Source organism: Chenopodium album, chromosome 16 (assembly GCF_948465745.1).
Source record: "Chenopodium album chromosome 16, dcCheAlbu1.1, whole genome shotgun sequence".
NCBI classification, from domain to species: Eukaryota; Viridiplantae; Streptophyta; class Magnoliopsida; order Caryophyllales; family Amaranthaceae; genus Chenopodium; species Chenopodium album.
Window position 1 is genome coordinate 12,125,902 of NC_137849.1, and position 14,235 is coordinate 12,140,136.

A 14,235-nucleotide genomic window follows, 5' to 3' on the forward strand; every position below is an offset into this window, starting at 1 on the left:
TTTGTGTGACGTCTTTAATCAATTCTAAATTAGTTTTAGAATCAATATTTTGAGCAAAAAATGAAAAATAAAATAAGTCTAACTCAAATATATTCAATTTCAAGTGCATAACCAAAATTAATTCCAAGAACCAATCTTTAAATAATTTTGGTTTAACTTGGTGCAACAAAATTGATAAGGGCTAATCTCATAATTAATTTAACCATGCATAAATTAACAATGAGTTTTGACAAAATTAAAAGGAGGTTGGAAATATGAACTCAAACATTCAACAAGAATTCCAACATCAACTTGTGCATACTTGAAAAAATTACATCTTCCCACATGAAGACTAATTACATTCATTCACAAGTTTGAAACTTTATGACTTTAATCAACTTAAATAAATGATTAAGTCAATAAATTTCAATAAAACAATCATGGAATCTAGTAATATATAAAACTTAAAATAATTAAAGATTGGAACTTTAATACTTGAAAGCTTCAAACATAAACTTTTTCACACACAAAGCAATTAATTTGCAATTTGTGAAAAAATAGCCAACTACTTGAGCACTAATTATAACTTGATAATAATGCTCAAAATAGGCTTATATATGCAGTAGGTAAACAATAATAACCAAACATATAATGCACAATTAATATGCCATTAAACAATCAAGGTTTAAAGATTTTAAAATTTTCGATAAAATGAAAAAGCCTCAAAAGTGTTCTAGAACATCGAGCATAATTTCGCTTTTGGGTCAAAAGTGTTCTAGAACATCGATTTCACCCAAAATTCACTAGTTTTGGGTCGAAATCTGGGTTCTAGTGCCAAACTTCGTTTTAAAATCGAGCTTAAAATAAATAAAACGAGCTTCTAATCTAATTAGCAAGCATAACCAGAAATTTAAAGTCATTTAAATCACCTTGAAAAATTAGTACATAAATTAAATGAGTGAGGCTTCGATACCGTTGTTGGGTTTTGTGAAGTCCAACACCACGCGAAAACAAAACCTGACCCCAAGACTCGCACATAAGTAAATGCAACTAAACATAAGCATATTAATTAACATAATTAACAAGAGAAAAGGAAAGACGATTTTACCCTTGTAGCGTGCTTCGCTCACCCGAGCACAGAATCCATCCTCAAGCACGACCCGTATGACCCTACCTCGGAGTTTAGCCAAGGCTGGACCAAGAAAGATTAGAGTATTACGAACTTAAAGGTTTTCTCACCTATTGGGAGATGTCTTATTGAGTTCAACTCAAGTGAGTAATTTCAAAGGTATACCTTGGGTATTTATAAGGAGTGCTTCCTTGTGAAATCTTCTCATCTTTAAATGTGAGACTTTTTCCCAAAAAGACCCTACATGGAAAGAATATTAAATTTAATTCCTAGTTAAATTAACCAAGGAATCACTAAGTAACAAGTGTTATATGTTGATCAAGTGGTTAGGTGAGGACCACTTCCTCACTTGCTCCCTAAGGCAACTCACATCCAATGTGAGCTAACCATGTGGCACCCAACCTAGAGCCCCAAGACGGGTTCGGTTGGGCCGCCACCCATCAGCCTGCGCGCTTCCGCATGGCGCTCTGCTAGAGTTGCTAGCTTCCCTAGCCTTCGCGTGGCTAAGCCATTGCGAGGCTAGGGTTTTTCCCATCTCGCCAATTCCCAAATTTTTGCTCGACTTTTGGGATTCGATTTTGACGCTCTAAGATAGGATTCCGACATCTTTGTTCGTAATACTCTAACGACTCATTAATTCCTTTCGGATTAATTCGTCGTCACGGATCGTCAACTTGATTTGGTGTGACTGGTAGGGTTCAGTCAAGATTAAGCTATAATATTAATTATACATTAATATTACTGATTAGAAGCGGCCTCCAACTAGGCATTTTGATCACTTGACCTTGCTGAATAATTATCTCCGTAATTGATTCCGAACCCTCTATCAGAATAATACATTTGTTCAAATGACACCATTCCTTTCAAGAGGCTGCTTTCAATCACAGAGAATAATATCATGAGTCTAACAACTTGCCCTTGGCTGAACCTATTAGGTCGATCACACCCTAAGTATTTAATTATGATGTTATTTTTTAGGATTAGAATCGTCGAATCCAAGCGAGCGTTAAAAGTTAATTCGATATGAAGAATCGATAGGCGAAAGGAACCAGATCAAGGGAAACGTCATGAGGCCTAGAGCACCAAGTGCGTAGACACAAGGCTCACAAAGGGCTAGAGGCCAAGCCTAGGTCGAGCGCAAGGCCCGGCCGTGGCTGCCATGGCCTAAGGGCCTAACCTCGCTGGCTCGCAGAGCAGCAAACCTAGCCCCAGCAATAGTGCAATGGCCTTACTACAAACTGCTAAACAAGGTAACAATATTAGCAGCACGCGAGGCGTAGCAACAAACTCACTACTAGAATTCAGTTAAATTGCGATCGTTTTTCTACGACCGTCAAGGAAATGGTTGCAAAATATGACATTTGCGACCGTTTTTTGCACGGTCACAATATTACGACCATTTAGAAAGCTGTTGCAGATTTGTCACCGTTTTTTGCCATTACAACGATCGCAAGGATGTTTAAGCACTTAATAATAATTTTAAAATAAAAAATAACCCTTTTGCAACCGCTGAAAACGATCGTAAATAGCGACCGTTCATGGAACATTCGTAAGTTGCGATCGGTTATCACGACCGCAAAAGGTTTTTTTTAAATAAAATAGTGTATAAAAGGATACCCCATTCTCCAAACCCTAATCTTCTACTCACTCAATTTGCCGCTATCCCGCCTCTTTCTTTCCTCTCTCTTCTCTTTCCCCTCTATCTCCTTCTCTGTTCTTTCTCTCTTTCCTCTTTTCTTTCTCACGCTTCTCTTTTCCTCATCTGATCCTCTTTTCTTTCCTTTCTTTCTTCTCTTTTCGTTCTCTTTCTTCTTCCATTAATCGGCGTTCAGAGCAGTACTATTTCCTCCATTTTCATTTTATTTTTCTTCTTTAATTTTTATTTTTCTTTGAATTATCGTCAACAAACAATTTTAGGTGTTCGCATTTTCGTCAAAAACGAATAATTATGGTGTTTATAGTCAAATTCGACCAAAAAAATTTCCAAATTTGGAGTTTTTATGGTCAAATTTGACCATATGAACCCAAAGAGGAAGAAATATTGGGAAAGGTATGTTGTTTTATTTCAGTTTTTATTCAAATTTTAGTTTTTGTTTGAATTTTTTTTTATTTTTGTTCGAATTTTGTTAATTTTGGGTTTGATTTTGAGTTTTCGTTGTTTTTGTTTGAATTTTCATGAACTTTGTTCATATTTGGTTCAAGTTTCGTAGAATTTGTGTTTGAATTTGAATTTTCGTTGATTTTGTTCATAATTAAGTTGATTTTGTTCATGTTTTGTTGATTTTGTTCATAGTTTCGGTTATTTTTTCATTTTTTCATTGTTGTTGTTCATGTTTTGTTAATTTTGTTCATAATTTCGATTATTTTTTTATATTTTCATTTATGTTCATGTTTTGTTGATTTTGATCATACTTTCTTTAATTTTGTGTTGTTTTTTGTTATTTTTGTAGATTTTTGATGATTTTGTGGGACTTTTTTATAAATTCAAATGTTTTAATCTTTTAAGGAGCTTTTTTGGGTGGGCGGCGATATTGGGTAGAGGTTGTTTAGGGTGGGTGGTGGTGGTGTGAATAGTGGTGGGGTTGGCTACATGTATAGGCAGTGTGTGCGGTTTTTTTTTGTTAATTTCTGAGCGACGGCCTAAAGCGGTCTTATTTTTAAGATGTGCGCCACAAAACGGTCGCAATTATAATAATTTGCGGCCGTTTCCCATGCGGTCGTTGAAAATAATGAAAATGGTAAAAATTGCAACCGTCAACCAGTAGTAATTTTTTTTTTGGCGACCAAGTGAATAACAACCACCACGTTACAACCGTTGATGGTCGCAATTATTTTTAGCGACCGTTTTTTCTATTTTCAACGATCGTTAGAGGGGGTCGCAAAAACCTTAATTTTTAGTTGTGACTGGCCTGTGAGCGTAGGCTAGCTCGCTGCCATGCCAAGGGCGCGCTGTGCAGGCTTGCTTGCTAACCTGCACAGATGTGTGGCCTGTTGGGCGCACGCAAGCAAGGTTTCCAGCCGTGCCTTAGCACGCAAGTCCAGACAACCTTGTCTTGACACACAAGGCAAACCACGCCTTGCCTCGGTGCCCAAGGCATTGGCGAGCCAACCAAACTGCTAAGCGTGGGCTTCCACGTGACGTGTGTAAATTTGCCTCCTCTAATATTAGAATCACTTAACACTCTACCTTGTGAATTTGTCCGGTATTCTAAGCTAATACACTCAAAGCGGGTTTGATTGTGCAAGTGCACATTAAAGGTATAATCTTTTGAGTAGATTATGTTTTGTGTTTAATCTTTTGTATTTTAATCATAGTTTAAGCCTCAATCCGCCGTCAGCTGCAGTGGGTTAGCCTTCCTCTATGTGCATACATGGAACTAACCAGGCATAAGGGTTTGTTTTTGCACTAATAATTAGATTCCTGCCAACAGCACGAACATTCCTGCCAGCCTAAAAACTCCAACCCCCTCAATAATATGACCCTACCCGAAAAGGCCACCAACAAATTTAAAGATATTTTATAGATCAAAATTCCAAGATAAGAAACCACCAAACAAATACTACATGCAGGGAATATTCCAAACACTCAACTTTGAGCCCCACTATGATCATACATTTAAGCATGGTGGCATCCAAATGGAAGGAAGCTAGAGCAAAAGAGTTGCCAACATATTTAGGAACTTGTAAACCGTTCACGGGTGAAGGTTACACCCCATTCACGATCACAGAGATCGCTAACTTTATAGTGGTTCTAAATCATGACACGATAGTTGGGGATGAAGGTATGAATCCTAAAACATATTGAACTTGCCCTAAATAGGCCTCTACTTTATTCTTCTCATATTCATGTGCGCTTTCCCATTCACATACAATCAATAATTAATCCTAAGCATATTTAATCTACGTTGGTTGATTATTAATGCATAAATAAAATCGATTATTGGAGATCACTTGAATTAAAACCATATTAGCCCAAAAGGAAATTATTAATTATCTTATCAAGCGTTATTTCAAGTACAAATTGCCTATAAACCTGCAAGAGAGGGCGTAATCAAATAATAAAAATAAGATCATGAATAATCAAGCAAGGTACAATTATAATATTGACACAACAAATCATCATCATAATAAATCTCATCAAAGTATAATACTAGCAAAATCCTAAGCATGATACTAACATAATTAATAAAAAAATCCTAGCATGTCACTAAATAATAAAAATCAAAGCTTTATCCTAACATGATACTAGGAAGCAATAAAAACATCCTAATAACCTAGGAAATAAAATAATATCCTAAGCATGATTTCTATATCAAAGGAATAATTAAGTAATCAAATTACTTACTTTGAAGTCTCGTACCTCTTTCTATTAAAACAATACACACATTAGTAACTTCAATAAAGATTAAATCAAACAAATAAAAAAATTGAAATATAGATTTGGGACCAAACCCTCAGAACTATCAACCTTTCATGTCGAGGTCTAAGGCAACTTTGAGCTTGTCTAGGTGTATTCGAGTCTTGTGAATGAGGAATCGTGACTTAATTAAGAAATATAAAAAAGATGTGTGTTTGTATGGCTAAGTGTTAGCATCCGCCTTTTTCTCTATGTATCCCCTCCCATTTTCTTTGTATTTTCCCTTATGTACTGTCTTTTAAATCTTTCTTTTTGCTTTCTACAATCTAGGGAGAATTATTGTGTTACTGTCATTTGAGCGTTCACTTGTAATTCTCTACTTATTCAATATAAAGCTCTTTAGGGAGTGATGGTTAATGAATCAAAGCTCCCCACCCTGTTGCTATTGCTTTTAAACTTGTGTGTTGTTTTAAGCCTTTATAAATATTGTGCTTGCCTTGTTTTAAAGCATCCCACCAAACCAAGTGACCCTCAAAAGACGCCTTCATCTCGTCGGTTCCACTTATGCCCGCTTCGAAGTATCGACCGTCACAAGCCCCGACTCCGCACTCGTGGTTGACGAGTGCCTCCTTAAGATACCTCGGGTCCGTGTTGTTGTGTGATCACGAACCTCTTGCGTCCTTGTTGCCAAAAGACTAGAGCACGCCGCATGATCCGGTGTCAAAACTCTCGGACCGTGACAGTTGGTATCAGAGCCAGGTTGCTCGAAAAATGGCGCACGACGCGACACCAGAATATTCGTGGGAAGAACAACTTACTTGGCTTGAAGGCAACTCGGAAGAGTGGGCTATGCTGGGAGAAAAGCTGCCCAAGATCGAAGATATTGTGACAAAGCAAGCCGAGAAAATAGAGAGGCTTGCTTCGACGGTAGATGGGTCGACAGAGGAGCTTAACTTTGTGCAAGGCTTAGCTGATAAGGCACAAGATAAATGTGCAACCTTGATGCATGCCCAAAGAGGGCTCGGGGGAAGTGGATGTGCTAGAATAAAACCTCCCAAACCTCGGACCTTTAGCGGCACGAGAGATTCAAAGGAAGTTGATAACTTCATCTTTGACATGGAGCAATACTTCCGCATATGTCAGTTGGAGGACGGGCTAAAAGTATATACTACCACGATGTATTTAGTGGACGATGCTAAACTTAAGTGGCGCAATAAGTACGCCGACATTCAAGCTAAGAGGACGTCAGTAGACACTTGGGAGGACCTAAAGAAAGAACTGATGGCTTAATTCTACCCGGAGAACACTAAGTTTGTTGCTCGCACCAAGCTTGTAACCTTACAACACAAGACCTCCGTTCGAGAGTATGTAAAAGAATATTCGGCGTGCATGTTGGAGATTAACGACATGTCGGAGAAAGACCGTCTATTCAACTTCGTGCGAGGTTTGAAAGATTGAGCCCAAAGGGAAATATGGCAACAGAAAATTGATACCTGTAGACACCCAAATGTGTCTCCCCAAAACCAAACCCAGTGATGAATACCTTTCACGTCATTTGATTATCGAACGAAGTGAAAATGTGGAAAGTCTAGTGATGAGGATATTTTTAATAAAATATTTCTCTTTCTGTTTTCAAAAATATTTCTTCTCTTACTCTATTTATGAAAAATAGCCAGTCTAATTTTGTTTGGTCCATGATAAGGGTCCAATAATAGTGTAGTTGGATTGGGCTTGAAAAGAGCTTTCCAATGATATATTATAAGCCCAATTCCGATGAATTATGAGGAAGTTATGGATTAAAAAAAATTAGGCCTAATGATTTTAAATGTGGCCCAATGATCTAGAGGAGGGTCTATTAATTATTATTCCTAAAGTAATTAGGATTGATTTTGATCTTCTAGGAATATCTAGAAGTTTCTCTTTAATTCTAATAAGATTAGGATTAATAATTATATTTTTAAAAAAGATATTTTATTTTGAATAAAATATATTAAATCTGATTTTAAATCTGCTTGGACGCAGAGTTACCTGTAACCGGTTTTAAAGGTGATTCCGCGTGTAAAAGCGCGTTGTACTTTTGAACTAGCGTGAGACGACAGAGTCATCGCCTGTTGCTGACTTTCGTCGCTTGGCGCTGACCTTCGTCGCCTGGCGACGAGTTTGTCGTCTAGCGCTGACTTCTGTCGTTGGCGACAGGAGGTATTTTATTCCGAATATGATTTTCTTTGATCCCGTGCTATTTTTCCTATAAATAGGGATCGTATTTCCCTGTTTTCATTCACCAACAATCAATTACCAATAATCATCATTCACAACCATCATCTCTCTCATCTCTCCCTACAGCTAGAAGCTTTCTCTCTCTTCTCTTTCTAAACCTTCCCTCTTTCAAAATTCCTCATACACAAGTTCTAGACACACCTAGCCAAGTTCGAAGTTGCCTTCGCCCTAGACGTGAAAAGTTGATAATTTCTGAGGGTTTGGTTCCAAATCCCTATTTTAATTATTTGATTTAATTGTTTTATTTATTATTTTCCTTGAAGTTACTAACGCGTGTATTTTGTTATTAGAAAGATATACGAGGCATCCAAGTAAGTAATTTAATTGTTATTCTTTTGATATAGAAAGCATGCTTTGATTATTTTGATTCCTAGTATCATGTTAGGAAGTCTTTTTGCTTCCTAGTATCATGTTTAGGGTAATAACTAAAATTTCTAATATCATGTATATTATTATGATGCTTCCTATTTCTTTCCTAATATCATGCTAGTGTCATGTTAGGGCTAATTGATCTTTAATGTTTTGTGACATGCTAGGATTTGTTATTAATCTTGTCAGTATCATGCCTAGGATCTTGCTAATATTATTGTGCTTTGAGATTGAGATTATTATTATTAATATGATGATGATTGTTATTATGTTGCTTGATATTATATTTATACTATTGTTATTGCTTTATCACACCTTTTATGCATGTTTAAAGGGAATTTGTACTTGTAATCACGCTTAATAAGATAATTAATATTCTTGATTAGGTTAATATGATTATAATTCAAGTGATCACCAATAATAGTTTTTTTTGTACATTAATATTCAACCAACATAGATTAAACAGGTTTAGGATTAACCTATTGATTGTATGTTAGTTAGAAAGCGCACATGAATACGAGAAGAATAAAGTAGAGGCCTTTTTAGGGCAGGTTCAATCTCTTTTAGGTTGGATTTGTACCTTCATCCCCGAACTTTCAGTCATGGTTCCAGACCTATTGGAGTTAACGATCTCCTGGATCGTTAAGGGGTGTAACCTTCACCCTGTGAACGGTTTACAAGTTGCTAAAACTTGTTGGCGACTCTTTTGCTCTAGCTTCCTTCCCTTTGGACACCACCATGCTTAAGTGTATGATCATAGTGGGGCTCAAGTGTGGGATGCTTGAAATATTCCCTACAATACCCTGTCAGGTGCTATAGCTGCAGCTGAAAGGTTGATGGATTACTCATCAGAGAGGGTGCCTAGCCAAAAGAAGGGAAACGTTGGGTCAACTTCAAGTACCCCGAAGGGCACTAGTAGTAATTCTCAAACTAGCTCGAACAGTGTAGGGAACAGATATAAGAACAGGGGAGAGGACTCGCGGAAGAGCGGAGTCGCTGCGTCCACAAACAGAGGTGGATCCTCCGGCTCATCATCACGGAACAAACCCCTCACTTGCATACTCTGTCGTGGACCGCATAAATGGTTCGAGTGCCAGCACAAGTCGGAAATAGACAACCTCTAGAAGAAACTCTCCTCAATGTCCTCAGAACCCTCCAAGGGGGATGACAAAGAAGAGGAGGTAGTCAGCGAAGAAGAACCCTCTAAGTTGGGTGCAGTGTACTATATGTGTGCAATGGGAAAAGAGATGCCAGGAGATAAGAGTCGAACCACTAGCCTGATGTACGTTGATGTCTTAATCAATAGGAAGAAAGCTCGGGCGATGGTTGATACGGGAGCTACTCATAATTTTGTCACAAAATGTGAGGCAAACAGATTAGGCTTGAAAGCCGTGCATAGTGGAGGTCGAATGAAGACCGTGAACTCTGAAGCACAACCGACTTGCGGGGTAGCAAGGAATGTGAACACTAAGATTGGGGAATGGAGTGGAACTCTGGACTTCACGGTGGCAACAATGGATGGTTTTGAACTGGTCCTCAGGATGGACTTCCTACACACCAGTAAGGTTGTCCCGATGCCCCACCTAGGGTCCTTACTTGTGACAAGCCACCAACCATTCCTATTGCGGACACACGCTCGAGCTAAAGAAGGAAAAGAAGTGAAAGGTCCCCTCCTCTCGGTGATGCAACTCAAAAAGGGGATTAGGAGAAATAAGCCTACGTTCCTCGCTAAGCTCTCGATGAAGGATGAGGGGAACATCCCTGAGGTCATAACGGAGTTACTTGGGGAATACTCAGATTTCCTTCCCAAGGAGCTCCCAAAATCTCTTCCCCCTCGAAGGGCCATATATCACAGCATTGAGCTGGTGCCTGGTGCTAGACCACCCACGAGAAGTCCTTATCGGATGGCCCTTCCGGAGCTCGCAGAGTTGCGCAAACAATTAGATGGGTTGTTGGAAGCCGGATTTATCTTACCTTCCAGAGCTCCCTATGGTGCATCGGTCCTTTTCCAAAAGAAGAAGGATGGGAGTTTGAGATTGTGCATCGACTAAAGAGCCTTGAACAAGCTAACGGTGAGAAACCACTACCCGATTCCCTTGGTGGCAGACTTGTTCGACCAGCTAGGAGACGTAGTATACTTCACCAAGCTGGATCTAAGGTCTGGCTACCATCAAGTTCGAATTGCTCAAGGAGATAAACCAAAAACGACCTGCGTCACCAGATACGGAGCGTTCGAGTGGTTGGTATTGCCATTTTGGGCTAACGAATGCTCCTTCAACTTTTTACCCTGATGAATCAAGTCTTTCACGACTATCTTGACAAGTTTGTGGTTGTTTACTTAGACGACATCGTAATCTTCAGCAACACCCTCGAAGATCACTTAGAACACCTGAGGAAGGTGTTCGAGAAATTGAGATAGCATCATTTGTTCGTGAAGCGGGAGAAATGTGCTTTTGCGAAGAAAGAAGTAAGCTTTCTTGGACATTTTGTACGAGGAGGCCACATAAGAATGGATCCAAAGAAAATCCAAGCCATTAGTGATTCGCAAGCTCCAAAGAACGTCTCAGAACTAAGATTGTTGGCTAGCTAATTACTATCGCCGCTTCATTCAAAGGTACTCAGAAATAGCAAGCCCCCTCACGGAGTTGTTAAAGAAAGACAACAAATGGGATTGGTTAGATAAACAACAAGGGGCTTTCCTCAAGCTCAAAGAAGCAGTAATGAAGGAGTCGGTTTTAACACTCCTCAACATCAACAAACCGTTTGAAGTTTAGACGGATGCATCCAATTATGCTTTGGGCGGGGTCTTACTCCAAGAAGGACTCCCAATCGCGTACGAAAGTCGGAAGTTGAGTGACATAGAAAGGAGATATGCAGCACAAGAAAAAGAGCTTTTAGCTATTGTTCACTGCTTGAAGGGGTGGAGACACTAATTGTTAGGCTCGAAGTTTATTGTTCGCACCGATAACACAGTAGCTAGCTACTTCCTCACCCAACCAAAATTAACAGGAAAACAGGCTCGTTGGCAGGAGGCACTTGCCGACTTTGATGTGGAGTTCACTTATAGACCGGGAGCAAGCAACAGAGTTGCTAATGCCCTGAGTAGACGTGTTGATCTTACAGCAATGTACAACCTAGCACCAATGACCGCAAGAAGTATTGCCACATCTGTTAGAGACCAAAAACGAGCTTACCTACCAGATGATCCGATGACAAAAACAATAATGAAGATGATTGAAGAAGGAAAGACTAGACGTTTTTGGATGGAGGATTGCCTCATCTTCACCAAAGGTACGAATCTTTTCATCCCTAAAGCAGGGGGATTAAGGAAGATGCTCTTAAAAGAATGCCACGATACCTTATGGGCTGGGCATCCAGGTTGGCAGAGGACTTTAAGCTTACTCTCCATGGGGTATTATTGGCCCCGGATGAAGGAAGATGTCATGAGCTACACCCGGACCTCCTTGGTTTGTCAGCAAGACAAGGTAGATCGTCAGAAACCTAAAGGTATCTTAGATCCTCACCCTGTGCCGACACGTCCGTGGGAAAGCATATCTATGGACTTCATTAGTAGTCTCCCTAAAGTAGATCAGTATTCAGCGGTAATGGTGGTGATCGACAGATTCTCAAAATATGCCACCTTTGTTCCCCTTCAGAAGGCCTGCGGTGCTGAGGAGACGGCGTCTTTGTTCCCCTTCAAACACATATTGAAGTATTGGGGTTTGCCGCAAAGCATCGTCAGCGACCGGGACACAAGATTCACAAGCATATTCTGGGCAGAATTATTTAAACTAATGGGGTCAGACTTGAACATGTATTCAAGCCACCACCCTTAATCTGATGGGTAAACAGAGAGATTCAACGGTCTCTTAGAGGAATACTTGAGACATTTTGTTAGCGCCAATCAGAAGGACTGGGTGAAACTCCTTGATGTTGCCCAACTTTGCTTCAACGCCGAGATGAGTATTGCATCCAACAGAAGCCCATTCGAATTGGTGATGGGCCAATAACCTCTCCTACCTCACACCATAACAACATCTAAAGATGGGAGGAGTCGCGAAGAACGAGAGTTAAAGCGAGAATGGCTACAAAACATGGAAGTTGCTCTCGCTTACTTAGAGCAAGCATCGAAGAGAATGAAGAAGTGGGCTGACCAGAATAGAAGGCCGTTGGAATTCAGTGTAGGGGACATGGTGATGGTGAAAGTCCTGCTAGAGCAACTCAAGTTTCTTAGAGGAAGAGATCTTCGACTGATCAAAAAATATGAAGGCCCCATCCGCATCACCAAATGAATTGGGAAGAACGCTTACAAGGTTGAACCACCTACATGGATGAGGATACACCCAGTTTTCCACGTTAGTCGCCTCAAGCCCTATCATCCAGATCCAGAAGACGACAGCCGCAACACCAGCAACCGCGCCAACATTAGTACCAGGACGAGAACCACTCCAACAATCGAAGAGTGAAGCTGTTATTTCTTTTTCTTTTAAGTGTAAGTTTATTTGTAAGTCGACGAGGTCGTCGACAGCTTAAGTGGGGGAGGATGTTAGAATCCGCCTCTTTCTCTATGTATCCCCTCCCCTTTTCTTTGTATTTTCCCTTATGTACTGTCTTTAAATATTTCTTTTTGCTGTCTAGACTCTAGGGAGAATTATTGTGTTACTGTCATTTCAGCGTTCACTTGTAATTCTCTACTTATTCAATATAAAGCTCTTTAGGGAGTGATGGTTAATGAATCAAAGCTCTCTACCCTATTGCTATTGTTTTAAAACTTGTGTGTTGTTTTTAAGACTTTATAGATATTGTGCTTGCCTTGTTTTAAAGCATCCCCACCAAACCAAGAGACCCTCAAAAGACGCCTTCATCTCGTCGGTTCCGCTTGTGCCCACTTCGAAATATCGGCCGTCACAAGCCCCGACTCCGCACTCGTGGTTGACGAGTGCCTCCTTAAGATACCTCGGGTCTGTGTTGCTGTGTGCTCACGAACCTCTTTCATTCTAGGCTTGCGTCCTTGTCGCCAAAAGACAAGAGCGCGCCGCACGATCCGGTATCAAAACTCTCGGACCGTGACACTAAGCTTAGAAAAATCAAGAGAGAGAGAAAGAATAAGCTTTAGATTAAAGAGAGAGAAATGATGATTGTTGGTGAGTAAAAACGATGGAAATCGTCCCCTATTTATGTTGAAAATGACTAAGAAAGATCAGAAAACGAATCGAATTCCATCCGAAATCAAACAGGTTTTATCGCATGGCGATGGATTCATCGTGTCGCGATGGGGATTTCGCATCGCGATATTTTCATCGATGTGCAATGGATCCATCGTTGCATGATACTTTTTAAAAGATAAGATTCGTACGAGAATCTGACTTCGAATCAAATAGCCGTATATCCGTACTTATCTTTATTAAATCAGAATGAAATCACATGTTTTATCCGACATAAAATCTTTTATCATTATCTTTTCAAAAACAGGATAATTAGAATCTAATACAGCCTTCTAGAAGAATATAGAATTTTAAGATAAATCCTAATGGTTTTAGAAATATAATTAATATTAATGGACCCTCTACATGATCATTGGGTCTGCATATAAAACTCAAATTGGGCCCACTTTAGTATTTTGGCCATAAATTCGTTATAACTCAGAATTGGACTTATAATATATCGTTGGAAAGCTCTTTTAAAGACTCATCCATCTACACAATTATTAGACCTAGATTATTGACAAAACTAAAATGGATTGGACGTTTTTCATAAATAGGATACGAAATGAATGATTTTGGAAATATGAAATCAATTATTTTGAATTAAAACATTTTAGAAAAGAGAAATTCACGAAACTCGTCAACATTTCACCTTGCATGATATTAAATGACGTACAAGATACTCATCACTGGTTTGGTTTTTGGGGAGACACAATCAGGTGTCTATACTAGGCTTCCTTCACTGTGGTTAAAACATGGATTTAACATCATTAAACAAAATAATTTTAAACAAAATTTATTAAAAAAATAATAATAAATATTTTAGAATGGACAACAGGGGCTGCCTCAAATTAATGAAATTAATAAAAAGTGGTCGCTTCATAATTAATCTGATTTTGTGTATTTTGAGTGTAATTTGC

General features: G+C 39.1%; 1 protein-coding gene across 1 annotated transcript; it reads left to right on the forward strand.

The window, feature by feature from the left end:
• Positions 1–9,250: 9,250 nt before the first annotated feature.
• On the forward strand, positions 9,251–11,947 carry LOC145583903 (uncharacterized). Its single transcript, XM_081640855.1, has 3 exons — positions 9,251–10,149; positions 10,454–10,578; positions 11,052–11,947. Exons 1-3 carry the CDS (start codon positions 9,251–9,253, stop codon positions 11,945–11,947), a joined length of 1,920 nt encoding a protein of 639 aa, XP_081496981.1.
• The last annotated feature ends 2,288 nt before the right edge of the window (positions 11,948–14,235 follow it).

Coding starts and splice junctions, on each gene's coding strand:
- LOC145583903 (XM_081640855.1), top strand. CDS start 9,251: ATGTCCTCAGAACCCTCCAAGGGGGATGACAAAGAAGAGGAGGTAGTC. Junction 10,150..10,453: donor AAGGATGGGAGTTTGAGATT/GTGCATCGACTA, acceptor TTGTTTACTTAG/ACGACATCGTAATCTTCAGC. Junction 10,579..11,051: donor GTGCTTTTGCGAAGAAAGAA/GTAAGCTTTCTT, acceptor ACTAATTGTTAG/GCTCGAAGTTTATTGTTCGC.